Source organism: Haliaeetus albicilla, chromosome 5 (genome assembly GCF_947461875.1).
Source record: "Haliaeetus albicilla chromosome 5, bHalAlb1.1, whole genome shotgun sequence".
Classification (NCBI taxonomy): domain Eukaryota; kingdom Metazoa; phylum Chordata; class Aves; order Accipitriformes; family Accipitridae; genus Haliaeetus; species Haliaeetus albicilla.
This window is the reverse complement of record NC_091487.1, coordinates 10,209,044-10,226,164: the sequence shown is the minus strand read 5'-3', so window position 1 is coordinate 10,226,164 and position 17,121 is coordinate 10,209,044. Positions and strand designations below refer to the sequence as shown.

At 43.7% G+C, this 17,121-nt stretch overlaps 1 protein-coding gene across 2 annotated transcripts; it reads left to right on the top strand.

Annotated features, from left to right (window-relative positions):
* Positions 1-935: 935 nt before the first annotated feature.
* Positions 936-16,837, top strand: PLD4 (phospholipase D family member 4). Of its 2 annotated transcripts, none has more exons than XM_069783292.1 (11): positions 936-948; positions 5,117-5,206; positions 6,863-7,065; positions 7,766-7,949; positions 9,331-9,451; positions 9,808-9,935; positions 10,110-10,310; positions 10,659-10,798; positions 13,367-13,532; positions 14,753-14,849; positions 16,191-16,837. In XM_069783292.1, exons 2-11 carry the CDS (start codon positions 5,147-5,149, stop codon positions 16,397-16,399), a joined length of 1,509 nt encoding a protein of 502 aa, XP_069639393.1. In that variant the 5' UTR covers positions 936-948; positions 5,117-5,146; the 3' UTR covers positions 16,400-16,837. The 2 variants fall into 2 exon arrangements, with proteins under 2 accessions (XP_069639393.1, XP_009916373.1); XM_009918071.2 differs by lacking the exon at positions 936-948 and adding an exon at positions 960-2,109.
* Positions 16,838-17,121: the final 284 nt, after the last annotated feature.

Sequence of the window (17,121 nt, the reverse complement as noted above, 5' to 3'; positions counted from 1 at the left end):
TTAAACTGGCAGTTTCTTCTTAGCACACCTCCCACATAGACATTAAAAGATCTTTTCACTGTATCTTTTAGTGCACCCTTCTAACAAACTGGAGTCCAAGTCTGCTTTTTAGAGGGAGTACGTTAACCAAAGAGTGGCATCCAACTGTACACTGACAGATATATTTACTCTGTGTGTGGGATGGTGGTAAGTCAACCAGAGCAACTGGTAGAAGGGGCCTTGTCTGAGAGATGCGGAAGGGGAGGAATAAAAAAGATTGCTTGTTTGCCCTGAAACTTGCCAGTCTTTTTTTCTTTTCTCCATCCAATTGCATGAGTTGATCAAATAAATCATATTCTCCCCACAAACCCACTTCCATCCTTAAACCCTCAAAGCTACAACACTGCTAGTAAGATCAGAAATGTGTAATTGCTGTTGGGCTGGTATGTGAGATCAGATAAGCAGAAGGAAGCCAGGCTTTTGCAAGCTGGAGAGGAGGAGGACAATGAGATTAATCAGTGCTGTAAGTGGTTAGAGAGCTGCCAAGGAGAAGAAAGACGGGTCCTTTTTCTGGAAGCTGTTCTTCCCAGCCTCTCCCAGTTTGAACTAAACTGGTGATACTGGGGCAATAAATGATAAGTTCTGAACTTCATACAAATGTGCTGCTGCTTGTGTGGTACAATCCCGAACTCGCTGAAGTCAGTGGGAGCTTTTCTGATTTATGTCGGCATAGTTCGTGCCAGGATTTCGGTCCTGCACACAAACAGAGCAAGGCGGCTCGTTGCTAAGCGTGCTGACATGTACAGCACACCCGCTGACTTGAACTCATGAGGCGCTTAGCTGAAATATTTGGTTTGGATGCTCAGCCTCTGAAGTCAGCGGAGGGACAGGGACACTTCCCAGGGGTGCTTTGGACCTTTAGCATGATGGCTCGCTGGAGTTGCCTCTTTTCCTGCCTGCAGCTTTCTGGTAACCTGAGTCTAAAGGGGTGGCAGTAGTCTTTGCCTTGTTTTTAAGCCCTGCTTTAATAGAGATTTGGGATGGTGTCAGTGACAGGTGATCTGTGTACAGCAGAGAGCTGCCTGGTCAGACGATCATTGTATCTGCTCGACTATCTTCTTTTCTCTCACCTTTGGCCTTCTTTGAGTTACTGCTTGTGTTTTGGTCCCAGGGGAAGCAGTCGGTTCACAACACCTTCAGCTTCCCAGAGAAAGGCCTCTCTCTGCCGTACCTGACCTAAGCTCTGGCTCCTTTTAGCTTTTCCATCTTCAGCAGCTTAATACAAGGTATGATAAAGCCTCGTGATCCTTGTTAGTCCTTGGCTGTCTCTCCATTGCCTCCCCCCTGCAGCAGCCTTCCTCAGGTACTGAACTAGGGAGCTGCATCCTTCAGTTCAATAGGATCGAGAGTAACAGCAGCGTTGCTATACTGCCTTGTGTCGACTGGGGTGCAGCCTTTGGGTTTTTACAGAAGACGTAATTTCTTAGAAACTGCCTCAAACTCAGTGTTGCCTGTAACCTTCTCCCTCAACACCATCGCTGCAAATTTGAAGTACCATTTGTTTAAGACTGAAGCTGCTCCCTTATGTTTGTCCAAGGATGATTGGGCAGGCAGGCGCTTGCAAGAACTGGGTAGAAAGGCAGTTTTGGAGGGTTTGCTCCTTGGTTTAAAATGAAGCTGCTGGTGGGTTAAGAATGAAGCAGTGAGAATGCTGCCCTGTCTGGGATGCAAACTGCACTGAAGCCGAGCAGTCCTTTCAACCAGTGTCTCCTAGAGCTGATCTAGGCCCTGATCTTACACCACTGAAGGCAGTGGGAGCTCAGCCATTCAACAGAGTTTGAGCCAGGTCAGGCACTGCAGAAAGTTATGCCAAACAGGTGGAAATCGGGACCTGGAATCTAAGAACTGGGTAGTAACAACTAGATGATAACTTGGGACTCTAACTGTCAGTGCATGTTGTGAAACTCAGTGTTTAAGAGGAAGTAATCTGCAGCAGAAGGAGGAAAAAACTCAGAAGAACCCGAAACAAATCTGCTGGCGAGAAGCATGTATACTGCCTCTTTTAAGTAGAGTTGGGAGTAACATCAGACTATAGTAGGACATCCACACAGGAGGAGGTCTTCCAGGATGGTAAGTACATTTGTCATCATCTTGAGAGCATTGGGGGGTGGTCGTGGAGAGATGAATGCACTTTGTTCATCTGAGGAACTTCAAACAGCTTCTGGGGAGGATTTTGTATACTGAAAAATCTCATCCTTATGTTTGAAATCCAAAATCTGAAACAGTTTGATGCTGATGGAAAAAAGAAGTACCAAAAGTTATTTCGGGGGCAGGGAGAAAGCAGCCTAATGTTATAAACAACAGTCTCCTCTGTGTACTCAGCAGATTGTGGTATTAACTGATGTTCCAGTCTGTGAAGCAACACTAAGTAGCGCTTGTATTTATTGCTCTTGGATGAACTTTAGTCATTGAAACTGGCAGCTAGTAAAGCCCTGAAAGCTTAGAGGGAGCCATAGTTAATTACTGACCAGCTACAATATTATTAGTAAGAATTCTGGTTGAGTCTGTGATGTTTTCTTTCTTGAAAATTAAGCTGCATATTTTAGTGCAGTTCTCATGACTTCTGTATAGCAGCTGGGAATCTAACCCATCGCCGGTCAAAGATATTAAGAAAGACTTTGTTTGAATCAAATGGTAGATGACTGTATTATGGCACATAAGAGATCTGTTCGCTTGCATATTTTAAGAGAAATGCTGCTTTTTGAAGCCATTTTGTAACTGTTGCTGAAAAAGAGAACTGAAACAAGTTGTTTCTCACAAGCTCCATCCCTCTGAAGCCATCACAGGGCTGGCAGTGCACCTGCAGCTGCAGTTCCTTACCACGACGCTGCTTGGTCACCAAATGTATCGTGGGGAGCACTTCAGTTTTGGGGGCCAGAGGGACAAGACGACACCTCTCAGGCTCTGGTTCTGTGGTGAGAGCCACCCGGGGCAGCCGGGGGGGCTGTTTCTTACCAGATAGCCCAGCTGGTTGTGACAGCTACGGACAACGCCGTGAGCTGTGGAGTGTGACCTGCAACCTCCCTGGGCCCTCCTGGCCTAGGCTGAAGGGCTGCTGCTGTTGTTTTTCAGCTGCCTTTCTCCTCCGCCTTTAAATTCCCTTCACCTTGGTTTCCACCAAACTCCTTAGCCTCTCCTCTCTTGCTCTCTCCTCCTTTTGTTCCCACTAAGTTTTCTGGGTTGGCATTCGACCACTTTCTCTCAAGGTGGGGGAATGCCGTGTGTTGCTGTCACACAGCCTTCTCTGCGTGGTATGTTATACCTCCCCTCTCCGCTTGGGCTGCAGGCTCTTTGGGGTAAGACACCACATCTTTGTACTGTGCTTAAAACATGAACTGGGATTTCAGCGGCGTGAGGACCTGACATTCACCAGGGAATGGCCAACTGTCCTTCCCTGCTGGCAGCAGCTCAGTTTCTCCAGGGCTGGGAGAATGGGTGTTTTCCTGCCAGCATTTATAACTGTTTCTAGTGTAAAAGCTTGCATCTGAATCTGGGGGCAGCAAAAGAAAGTGCCAGTGAAAAGTGTGAGTAAAACTGCCTTGGAAAGTAGACACTGCTGTAGAGATTACAGCTGATAATAACAAGCAGACCCTGAAACGGAAACTTAGCTTTCATCTCTGCAGCTCTAGCCTGCTTTTAAGCATGACTGTTCATGCCTTTTCTTCCCTCTCCACCTTTCTCATTCTCCCTTGTCTGCTCTTTTACCTTGGGTCCTCTCTTTTCACGTTCCCCTCCACATTCCCCAAGTCACTGTTTCAGACCCACCTCCCTTGTCTCCCAAGACATCCTCCACCTCTTTGGTTCAGCCCCACTAGTTCTTGGGAGTTGGGTCCCACAAGAAGCCTTTGGGGTTATGTCCGTGCTGTGTCCAGCTCCTGCCTGTTCCATGCGGTCACAGCGTCGGTACAGATAGGTGGAGTGGGCAGGAGCTGGACACAGCATGGACATGCATGGCCATGCCGCCTTACTGGTGTGGGAGGGCAGACACAATGAGCCCATCCAGTTCAGGTGACAATAGCTGTGAACGTATGGCAAGATGGATGGGACAAGGCTGGCAGGATCCTTCCTGCCTAAAACTTGTTCAACTGTGGCCGCCCACAGAGCAACTGCATATCTGACACCGTTAAACATGTTCATCCTCCAGGCTACAAACGCCCGATGGCTCAGGGATAGGAAGCGGTAGTTTGGGGACTGGACAGGTGGCGATATCATCTGGTAGCGCTTTTTGAAATCTACTAAACCCCAGGATGTACTACTACTTGCTTCTGAGCATGAAAAATGACAGCTGACTTCTATGGGGTAAATTCACCTCTGCCAATGCAGGGATGATTCATGTCCGTTGGGCACGTGTGAAGTTTTTGGTTTGACCTTTTCAGAGGGCAAAATAAGCAAGCAGCCAACTACCCCTGCCCTACCATCTGCTCTGAGTTTTGGCATATTTGGTATTTGCCCTTGTGGTTGCCGCTGCTAGTGATAACATAAGATTGGAGCAATACTGCCTGAGGAGGAAAAGAAGTTAACTTACTTTTTAGGGTCATGGTTACAACAGGGGAGAAGAGGAGTTTATATTTCAGCCTGGTCCCTGTCCCATTAACAGAGTCCCTTCTGGAAAAGACACCACCATTGAAGACAACTCACAGGCATAGAAAGAGAGCAGGAACCTAACAGAGTCACACAGAGGATGACATTGATGCTGTACGCTACCACCCACAGCTTCTGCATTTAATTATTACTTGTTGGCAAATGTGTTAGCTTGCAACAGGACAAAAGTGGGTGTTGAAGTATAACTTGAAGAGGCAGTGATGCAGTTGTTTACACAATAATTACTGGAGTGATTTTTGTGTGTAGATGGCACCAGGGAAAACCTGCAGGGACCTGTCTCTCCCTCTCACTTTGCAATCTGTTAATGTCACTCAAGACCCGTCATACAGTGAGGATGTTGCACAGATCCATACTTAAATCTCAGAGCACTATATGAAGCAATAGCAGTAACCTGCATTTTTAGTCTGTAACTGGCTTTATACAAATGTTGCCATAAAGTTTTATTTTTCCCCTTGCATACATTTCTGTTTTTCAGACTGTGAAAAAAGCATTAAAAACATCCCTGATGTTTAATGAGTCTTCCAACATGAAATTAAGCGTGAACAATCAAAAAGACGTCAAAACGGTAATTATTGGGATACACTACATTTGCTTAGAAGAGCTGAGATTACACTGACATTTCTGAAAAGAAATAACAGATTAAGAGGAAGGATTTTATTGCCAATTTTAGAAATCCGTGTAGGTTTCGATCCTATTTGTAAACAAGTGAGTGACAAAACCCTCATTGATTTATCCAGTAGGCTGATCAAACCTTGCCGAGAGGGAGTAGTGTGGAGCCTAATCCTGCAGCCCTGCCTCAGGATAGTGAACCTTGCTCATACAAATACGCTCACTTTCACCATTAGCACAGCATTTATTTGTTTTTTTCAGCATGCCTACAGCACCTGGACATCACAGTGTAGAGCATGGTGACAGCCAAGATGTGACTTCAAAATAGGTCTCTTACCTTAGAAATCTCTTCTAAAACCTGTGCAATGTTTAAGTCTTGCCACTGCGTTCACGGGATGAAATGCAGAACTGTTAAAAATTGGTGGGATTTTTTTGCCCTCAATGGGAGGGAGAACAAGCCAGAGGGCAAAAATTTAAGTAGATAGTAAGTTTAAAAATGTTTTTCTGATTGAAATCACTGCCTGAAATTGATGGCAACACTGTAGATCTTGAGAAAAGTAGAGAAAATGAAAAGTAAGAAACTTTATCCACACAGAAACTGAAATAGATGCTTTCAGAGGCAACTGGTTTCTGTGTAATTTTCATAAGTACCCTTTCAGGAGCTCACATTTATAGCTATAGCCTCATGACCACTCCCAGACTCGCCTCTCCTGCCCAGAGGTTAAAAAACTCAACCCTGAAGCGCACATTGCCTATCTCAGGGTGGTGGATGGTCCCAGCTCCCAAGAATTGCCATCAGGAACCAGACATGATAATTGTTGGGGGGAAATGGATCTGCACTGGTGGCTGTCTTTTCCTCCTCAGTATAAGGCAACATATAGAGCCTGGTGCTATACGTTTCAGCATGTGAGTGGCTGGACTCCAGATCTGGATATACCAGGTGGCCAGGCTATTTTTTTTTTTCATCTATGTTCAGGAAAAAAAAGCAAGTACAGAAAAAGGGAAATGAAGCTAACTCACCACACTAGAACGACAAGGAAATACTGTTCACTCACCACATGGATAAATGAGATTTGTGTAATTTCACTTAAGTGAGGTTTAAGTTAGAAGACAAAACCAGAACGTGTTCAGAAACCACAAAATGCCCCTCTGCTTCTGACATTTTCAGACATGTTTTTTCTCCTCTGACTTCATGAACTTTCTCTTTACGGTAGTGCTGGTCTTGATCCCACAGCTAATCTTGTGCTACGGATTTCCTTGTTTTGATTTTGGAAGAAAATTTGTTGAACACCCATTTGTCTTGTGCAAAAATAAAGCTAATCAACATCAAACTAATCATAAGGTTTGGGAAAAAAACCAGATTTTTGATATGTTGGCGCAGGAGAAATTAAACCAAAACTAAAATCATGGTCCTCACATAAACCAACCCCTATGTAGCTTGTGGTCCTCACTTTCAGTGGTGTATCCAAGAATACTGTCTGCCAGTAGCTGAAAGCAGAACTACTATTCAAAGATTGTGATTTACTCACCCGCAACAAGTAATCATCCATGAGTTGGTGTATCCATGACTTGGTGATCACTTAAATCTTCTCCTACTTGGATTCTGTTCTAGTTTCAAATCTTAGGGGCAATTTTGATACTTGGTGTTGTCCTGATTGCTGTTTACTTCATGAGAGTGGACAGCATAGTTGATTCTAATGGAGAAGAAGCAGTTGTCAGCATTTATGAAGAGTGGGAGGAGGAAGAAGCACTCTATGGAGATCTCCCGGGAACCACAATAATTGAGGACACCAATAGACCCAATGACTCTTGCAGGTAAGCCAGGCCTGATGTGGCACATGGAGAAGTAATCACCAGGTGGAGAAATTGTTGCAATGCTGACAATATCAGCATGGCTTTTGTTCTTTTCCCATTGTATAATAAGTGATAAAGCACCACTAATTTGGGAAGAGTGGGGGTGTTGTTTAGGCATCGGGTCGTTAGTAGTTGCCCGTTTTGAGGGGCAGTCGGGGCAGTATCACAGCTCCACTACCAGTCCTGTGCTTGTATGTTCAGCACAGCTCTGTTGCTACTCCACCACCTCCACCACCTCCAGCCCTTTGTGGCAGCGGTGGAAGGCAGCAGAGTGACCGGTGGGCAAAGCAGCCTCTGCTGAGCTCACCTTCTTTCAGAGGCTGGAGGGGGCAGTGGATGTTTGTCCTGGCAGAGGGTGGAGGGGGTATCAAAGCGACATCCAGCCCCAGGGGGCTACTTTTCTCCTTGTCTTTAGGATGGTAGAATAAAACGCTCAGAATGGCTTCTGAGAATCCATTCTGCTGGATTTGGGAGGACGATGTATGATATATGCTTGGCTATAAAAACTGGGTATAGAGAGTACTCCTATCTTGTTTGTCCAGCTCAGGTTGTTTGCTTTTGAGGTTGATGTCCAAAATGGCCAACTCTATGGCCTGGCAGGTGCTTGGTTTTCTGCTTGGGTCACAGTCACTTGCTTCACAATATACAATTGCCATTGCAGCTTTGAACTTGTGGAAAATGTTCCTTATGACTTAGCTTTTGAGATAAATAGCACTGCCGCCAAACCCTTGTACCAAGCCTGGATGAGACTCCTTGATGTAGCCCAGGAAAAAATTCACGTGGCGTCTTACTATTGGTCTCTTACTGGGAAGGATATCAACGTCAATGATTCATCTTCCAAGCAGGTAGGAGAAAATCAGTGACAAGCACATCTGTTGTTGTTTGTCTCATGTACATGTGGCAGATTGACTGTGTGGTCTGTCTCCCAGAGACATTGCTTGACTCTTCCTGCAAACCCAGAAAGGTTTTCCATGCTGGTCTGAAACAGCACACCAATTTTCCTCCTCCAGTCAAGTTAGACTCCATTTGGGCTCTGTCCATGTCTCCGAATATTTCTATGCTGTGTTTTAAGAGCAACCAGAGGTCAGCCTCCAAATCACACTCGCTTACCTTGCAGATGGTCAACCTGTGGTAGGGGCAGCCCAGTAGCATGGCTGAAGAGCCTACAGGATCCCATATACACAAGGGAGTGTGCCAATTCCCACTGGCTAGCTGGAAGAGTCAGAAAGCAAAGTCTGCTGGACTTTTGACTGCTTCAGAGTCTCCTTCTCCCCCGTGTACAGAGGTAGCATCTGCATTGACCCATTTTGCAGGTGTCCCTGAACCATGCCATTGGACAGCAGCTTAGGACATTCATTCTCCTTTGCAGGGTTGTCCTCCTGGGCACCCTGTGCAGCCAGGCTTCCTGAGGGGCCTCTCTGGCTCCATCACTAAAAGTAAATGACAGAGGCCACGGCACAGGCTCACCTCGTGACCGTCCATCATGTTTAATTGTCCCTTGGTTCTCTTTTGGCCTGTGGCAGCTGGCGACCTCGCAGGCACTCCTGAGCAGGGTCTGCGGGACTGTTATTGAAAAGCAGAAGGGACAAGGCCACCCTATTTCAGGCAGGTACGGAGTTTAGCCAATGTGTCAGGAATTGTGCTGTTTGCTGGCCTGTTTATTTCTGCGGGCCAAGCCTCTGCCTCCCTCCTGGCACACCTTCCTCCTTGTCCTCACGGGCTCTCTGGGACAGCTCTCCTTGTCTTCCTCCCCAGGTGGTTCTGGTGTTGTAAGGTAACTCATTTCCTCCACATGTGAAGAAGTAAAAGTGAGAGATGTAAGGCTGAGCCCCGTCTCTGCTAAAGGGACAGCTCAGTGTAGGACAGTCTCTGTTACTTTTATCCTCAGGGAGAAATGACACAGCGTATCTGTTAAGCATCAGCATCCAGCAGTTGATCTTCGTTGGGGCATTCACCTTTGAAGTCTGGGATGTTTGTGGTCATACTTTTAAACCTTATATCTAATAGTATTAAACAATAGAAAATAAACTTGGATGCATACATTGGATCAGAATCTTTGTTCCCTTTTTTCTCTACTTGAAACACTCCTGAAATAGGTGACATTTCTGACCTTCCTTGTGTTGGGGTTCTTCAAAGGAAACATCCATTAGTAACACTGTACTTGCATAGATCTTGCTAAATGTTCTATAACAAAATATAAAACATAACAAACAATGTACCGTGCAGGGTGAAGATATTCTGAAGAGGTTTGAGAGATTACTCGCAGAGAATATCTCTGTGTATGTTGCAGCAAGTATGCCAACTTTGGCTACAAATTCAACTGACCTTGAGCTTTTAGAGGAAAAAGGTAACTATCTCACTTCAGTGATGCACTCGGAACTTTAGTATTGCAAAAAGGCATCTGAGAGAAACTGGTTTCCAAGGCCTATTCTGGCATGGTGCTTACATGGGTTCACAGGACAAGCACTATGTGTTCACTAGTTTATGATTTCTGTGTATGTTGTCATGCCCTTAAGGATTTTTCCGAAAGTTCACTTTTTGCAAGTTACTGTATTCCCAGGAATAAGTGCTTGTGAAGTTTGGTAGTTATTACTGGCTGCAAGTATTAGACATCCAGACATGTTCTGGCTGTCAGAGGAGCGGTATAGATTACCATCTCCATGCTGTATCTAAACTTTTTTTCCCCTCCCCATCTTTCTTCAGGAGCTCATGTAAAAAAGATTGATTTTGGACGTTTGGCAGGAGGAGTGTTGCATAGCAAATTCTGGATTGTAGATATGAAACACATATATATTGGTAGTGCAAATATGGACTGGAGATCTTTATCTCAGGTAAGTTCTGCTGCTGCATATTCAAAAATCTGGGGGAAAATTCGTGTTCTAGCACATAACAGAGAAAAATCATAATGATGTAAAGTATTGACTGAGTGGGAGAAACAGCAAAGAAACCCCTGAGGGTGGAGGTGGCTCTTTCTGGAGCTGTGACATAGCTTGCTCTCTTTGCAGGTGAAAGAGTTTGGTGCTGTGATATACAACTGCAGCTGCTTGGCCAAAGACCTCTGGAAAACATTTAGTACTTACTGGGATCTTGGACATGCTAATGCTACCATCCCATTCCCTTGGCCTCTTAATTATTCTACCCACATTAACAAGCATCGGCCTCTGGAAGTAGAATTTAATGGAGTCTTGACAAAAGCCTATTTTTCTGTAAGTATGTTTCAAAATAACAAGATAAACTGTAAACTATGTTTAAGCATTGGCCAGAAAAGTTTCTTCAGCAGTCAGTTGTGTTCCAGTTGGATAATAATTCATTCCACAGGTATCTCTGGAACTACTCAAGGAATAAGGGTGCAGGTCTCCTTTAATCACTTGTAGGCTCAATATATCAACAAGTTTCTGACCCGTCGGGACATGGAAGGCATGAGGAATGATAGTGGTCCACCTCAAGTGCTTTGTGCTATTATAATGAAAACTGAACAGATCTGAATATAAATGAATCACAGTCTGACAGAAAAAAGGATGAAATCACTGACCTGTATGTTTTCTTCTTTACAGGCCTCTCCTCCAGCGTTTTGTCCAGAAGGTCGCACCCATGACCTCTTTGCTATAATCAGTATTATCAGTGAGGCACAGAAATTTGTCTATGTTTCTGTTATGGAATATTTCCCTACCAGCCGTTTTGTTCATCCAGAAAGGTACAATTTTAATCCTGAGCACATCAGTTAACTGCACTATTTAAAGGAAAAATATACTATTCCCCCCTTTCTGCAATGAAAATATTCAGAGTGGAGAGGACTGAGGCTTTGCTCTGCATTTATGACCGCCTTGTGGACTGTCAAATACTGATGCTCCAGGAAGGGTGGTATCCGATACTGCCCATGTGCTTCACCAGCATTTTAAAAAGCTTCCTGTGCTCTTCGCACAGCAAGAAAACTGTGAAGTGCCAGGCTAGGGACAGTCAGGTACAGCTCCATTCAAAATACAACAGACCAGCGTTATGAACAGAGAGAGGAATGGGAACAGCAGAAGTATATCTGACATCAGACTTCAGAGAAAATATTGCTTTGCATCTCTCTTCTGCTCCTGTTTCTCTCTTTCTGTTCTTTACTTCTGAAGACTCTTGACTTCTGGCTCTGCTGCCTATTTGACATACTTGACCCATAGTTTAGAGGGTGATTCTTAACTGTCCTTGCTGACCTCTGCAATGATAGCTGAAGCAGTCTCTAAAAGAAACTTCTGGGCTTTTATTTACCTTTTTTTTAATAATTCCATCTAAGGACATCCAAGTTCTTGAAGCATGCTGGATGCATGCAACAGCAGCTCTCAAGGAGAAGGTGGTAGTGGTGATCTGGAGTGATCAAATTGTGTGTAGTGGACCACTGCCACAGTCCCAGTGGGCTGCCCAAGGTCACAGCAGAATTATGCAGACTCTACACATCAACTCAAATCTGAGTAACACAGAAAGTTAGTCAGTCATGGGGCAACCACTAAGACGCCAAATCCTCTTAGATATGCTTGAATTAGGATGTTTACATGCAACCAAGTGCTCTGAGTATTATCTGCTTATAACATTTCTGAGTCTTCCAATCGTCTAAATAATCTGACTGAGAAAGAAGTTCAAGCAAAATAATTATGTACAACATGGCTTATAAAGAATGGGGTGAGCTCTAGGTTGCCATTTAGCCAGAATCATACCATGCATCATGTCCTGTGGCATGACTATGTAAAGCCTCTCTTGTTCAGCTGGGCATGTGTGTGTTAGCAGGAAAAGTGTAGGATAATAGACAGACACAGATAATTCCACTGTCCTTGAAACAAAATCTCAAAGACTAGCTTCCACTTGGAAGATATTTTTTTATAAATCTAACAGCTTAGAGAATTTTTGGTTTCTGTGTTGTATGGTTGAATCTCTGGGTTTCTCATCTCCTGCTTTTAGCTAAGAATAGGTTCACAGAAAGTCTCTTTTCCCGCTTAGGAATGAGTATGTTAATACTCCTCATTCTTCATCGGAAACCTTAATCCACCATTTGTGACATCTAGGGCCTGATCAGATGCAAACAAGAGTTTCAAAGGCCTAGGGAAAGCGGCGCAGGCTATCTCCACAGCAACCAGCTGTAGTGCAATGAATTGAGGCTGATTAGTTCAGGTTAGGTTCCTCCAGCAGCTGAGGCAGAGGGAACAAAGCTGCTGTCTTAATGCCTGAGTGTTAATCAACTAGAAACTGATATATTTAAAAAATGGAAACTGTTCAAAAATAGCATTTCTAAATAGCATGTTTTTCTGAGTTTTTCAGGATCTACACGTCAGCCTGAGCCTGAAAGCACATGGCTGGTCTGTTGATCACAATAGGACGATGTGTGAGGGAGGATTAGATAATTCAGGCCTTTGTACCTAAGACCAAAAGGAATAAGTTAGGCAAATTAATTCATCATTGCTCATGGGACTGTGAGCGAGTGCCGGACCTGTCTCTGTATCAGTCCTCCAATCTATACTAAAGATGCTTGTCTTCCTCTGTGCAGCACTTGTTAGGATCTATGGCAAGAAAATGCAACAGGGGCATTTGGAGTTACTAGTTCGGGATTGCACATTGTCCAGCTCTTAGTGTTGTGTAGCTGGGTGAAGGATGTTAAAAATTTTCCCCTACGCTATTGCCAACACGAGTGTCAGGAAAATGGACAGCCCCGTGTTCACGAGAGCACAGCTGTGTTTGTTACCTCGGGGGCACACAGCATACTAAAGAGGGCCAGGAGGGATGGGGAGGGATAGAGTCTGTCCACGCTGGCTGATGGCACAGGACCATGGCAGACACTAGAAACAGTCTCCAGGATCCTGAAATGGCCATATTCTGCAAAAAGGCTCTTAGGCTTTCCTCTGGGCTCTGCACTGTCCTTTTTACTTTGTGCTGTATGATCTGGCTTTACATGGGAGTTGCTATTGTTATTTTTAGTTTCCTAAGGAAATGAACATAATGGCACCACGCTGTGTGTGTATCTGTGTACATGTACTTTACTAAGCTTTAAACTTTTTGATCTATTTCAACCCAATTTGGCAGAGACTGGAGGTCTCAAAACACACTGTGAAAGGAACTGGCTGGGTAGAAGGCAGAAATCTTATTTATACCTCCAGTGAAGGCACAAGTGCTCCTCTTACTAGACATCAGAGATCTCATCTGTGCATGGCGTCACTTGTATTCTCAGTTTATTGTCACAGCTTTCTGCTGAACTGTTTCAAAAATATCCCTTTTTCCACCCACTTTTCTCTAGATACTGGCCAGCCATTGACAATGCTCTGAGACGCGCAGCTTTCAACTACAGAGTACAAATCCGGCTTCTGGTCAGCTGCTGGACCCGCTCTGACCCAGCCATGCTCTACTACCTGAGGTCCCTGCGTGCTCTCAACAACCCACATGCCCACATCAGTGTTGACGTGGTACGATAAGAAACCTGATTTTGGAAAGACAGCTTGAGGATATGGGCCCCACACTGATTTTTGAGTCTAAGCTGCCAGTGGCGTGTACAAGTATCAGGTTTTAGAGAAGCAGATTGTTGTTGCAGTGACTGTTTCAGGTCCTTGAGAAAATAATGCCCAAGAGACAATCTTTGAGGAAGCAGCTATTGCAAGCTACTAGTGATGTCAAGGGATGTGCCTAGCTGCAGCACTTGAGACGTTATTTGTCAGGCATTGGAACAGGCTGCCCAGGGAAGTGGTGGAGTCACCATCCCTGGAGGTGTTAAAAAAATTCATAGATGTGGTACTTCAGGACATGGTTTAGTGGGCATGGTGGTGTTGGGTTGACGGTTGAACTCGATGATCTTAAAGGTCTTTTCCAACATAAACGATTCTATGACTATCCAGGCAGTCACTTTTGCTGAGCACCATGACAGTAGTAACAGTTTATATGACAACTTAGTGCTCTTCTCATAGACCTTTTCCTGTATGGAGTATCTTAAATGGGTCTAATTACTATCAGTTTTTTACAGTTAAGAGCTCTGCTGACTGCCTATAAATATGGACCCATTTCTGAACACTAAATATTACACACAGGCCATAGGCACTAGGCTGGAATGCATCGAGTGGGGATGGTGTGGAAGCTCCCAAATGGTGCAGTTACTACAACAGACAGAAGTCACAGAAGTAAGGAGGAATGGTTTTACCAAAAAAACCCACCAAACCCCCCAAAACCCAACAGAAATGTAGGTTTTAGTAAGAGTTTACGCAAGAAGTTTGGCATTATTGTTGTCTGCAGTACCCCTCGTGTCTGTGATCAGCCCATTCTAGCACAAAATAAGAGCAGCAATCAGTGGTAAATGTGTATCTATTAAACAGCTGCCTAAAACTGCATTTAATTGTCTGCCCTGTAATGATAATAGCTGTGCCACTAATTGAACATTGTGAAGGAAACATTATCCTTATCTGATCTCAATTGCTTATCCAATTTTATGTACAGTGGAAGTACTATTTGTTAGTTTTCTTGGATAAGAGTAAAATCTCTTTTATGGTACATTTAATAACAGTGTGTGGAATGTTCTCTTCTCTTCTTTCTGTACTATGCTAGTCTTTGAAAATATAGAAAATTTGCATTGTCCAATTATCCAGTCTGTTCCTCACTCTGGTATTTCTATTTATGTTCTTAATTTCTCTCCCTCCAGAAACTCTTCATTGTTCCAGTTCTGAATCACACAAATATTCCTCACGGGAGAGTGAATCACAACAAATATATGGTCACTGATAAAGTAGCCTATATTGGTATGTATTCCATTATTCCAAATAATTACAGTATCTTCAGATCTATAGGACTGAGGCTGAGATAGGATGGGCTGCAGTATCAAAATAATACCTCATTTTGCCATGTAGAGCAGATAAACATATCAAAGTATATGGCTTTATCAGAATGTCTGCCGTGGGTGAAGAAGTAGAGATGTGAAGGGGAGACAATAATGTAGGTCAAGTTCAGCAAGAGATTATTTCATATGATTGTGAACCATTAACAACAGAACATGACAAGTCTGAGCTCACAGCCTGTGAGAAACACAGTAGGAATTTCACAGACTGTGTGCTCGGAATGATGCAGTGATAGCTGATGCTCTACTATAGAACGTTATCTTGCTTTAATAAAAAGAAATTGCTGGGAGGAATTAATTCCACGCACTGTTTGTTGAACAGAACTCTAGGAAAGGAAATGAGAAAACAGTAATGTCAATTGCTGCTCAATTCCTGAAAGTCAGGATGGTGTTTATTTTTCACTGTTTTATTAGGATCCCTCAAAAAAGGGAACATGAAAGGGTTCTGTCATTTCAGTCAGCTCATCCTCCAAGCAATGCAAACCAGCAAATAGCCTGATCTTCCAACGGGCTGAGAACTTGCAGCTCCATTTGCCTTTAATAGAACTTGTTTCTTACTAAGTTGTCTTTTGAAGACAGATATGCAGGTAATTCGTTTTCATGCCTAAGCACCTTCTGGAATTGACAGGAGATTTTTCTGGCTAAGGCAAACACCAGAAGTGATAAGTGATAAAATGTGGGGTTTTTCACAGTGTTTGATTTTCTGAATTGTCATAGCTTTGGAGAGAGCCCTAGACAATGTCTACAGCTGGATTCCCAGCTTTGCCTGGCTTAAAAGCGGGCATTGCCTGCTGAGCTCAGAACAGCCCCTGAGGATTTATTGATCAAGGGTCCAGTTTCTCCTCTTGTTTTCCTTAAACAAGTAAAGTGAATTAAGTTCATTAAGGATTTTTTTTCTTTAAACACAGAAACCCATATCAAACACTGGCTTTTACCCCTCTTAATACCCAAATGTTGCTCTCTGTTCCCATATTTATAATGAGTAGATTCATCCACCTCTGTCACAGGCTGTAAGGAATCAGAAGGTTATGAAGCTTCAGGGTTGCAGTTAATACTGACTTTCTGAAACCTGAGGTCTGGAATAAGAAGGAGGTGATCTGATTTTTGCTGCTCCGTTGGTCCTAATGAGATTTGCAGTTGTACAGCAAATCAGCAAAGCCAGGCAATGTGGACTTAACAAGTATGGAGATCAAACAGAACACTGGGAAATGAATGTTTTCTAATTAGCTACTTTTCCATTGCATAGGGACTTCCAATTGGTCAGAAGATTATTTCATTAATACAGCTGGCGTGGGACTAATTATCAAACAGAATTTGACCAACCTGCAAAGAAAGCAACTGCCTATCCAGGAACAATTAAAAAAACTTTTTGAGCGAGACTGGAATTCCAAATACGCAGTAAATCTGGAAGATGTGCAGGGACAGAAAGACTGTAACTGGAGAGGCAGGCTCTGAAGTGAATTGAAATACAAATTTAAAATAAAAGCCAAAAAATATATTTGAATCTTGCTCCCCGTGCAAAACAAGGAGCTTTCTTCTTCATGTCTTTGTCAGAGAAATTGCTTTCTCGTGGTGTCCACACTGTTTGATGACACGAGAACTTCTTATAGTTGACTCTACCTGCAAAACCATTAGTCAGTGTGTGACATTTCCTTTTTTGCATGATTACCTCATCCCAGAGTTAATGAAATGCATACAGTGTTGTGTGACAAGCTGTCTGATATCAAAGCAAACACAGAAGATACAACCAGATATTAATACATCAGAGATGCAGATTGCTATTGCTGTGCTATTTTGTCTGAGGAAGCTATATATTTCAACCTTAATGTTCCATTAACAGTGTTTGCTTATATGTGTTTAAGCATATTTTTAATAAACTCTTGGCCACTTGAAGACTTGAGCCATATAAGTAATCACCTACAATAGTGAGAGCAGATTTTTTAAAGCATTTAGGGATTAGAGGTACCGGGAAATACCTGTATTGAAGTGTTGAGGCTAGTCGCCAGAATTAAATACCTGGGATTTAAATCTTGGGGCCAGCTTCCAGCTCAGCTGCCCTGGACCCCTGCGTGTCTGGGGATGTTTGGATGTCTGCGTTGGCCTCCTGCAGCAAACGGGATGGGGGGAGCGGGGCGAAGCCACTGCGTGAGTGCTGGTGTGGCAAAGGCATCCCACCT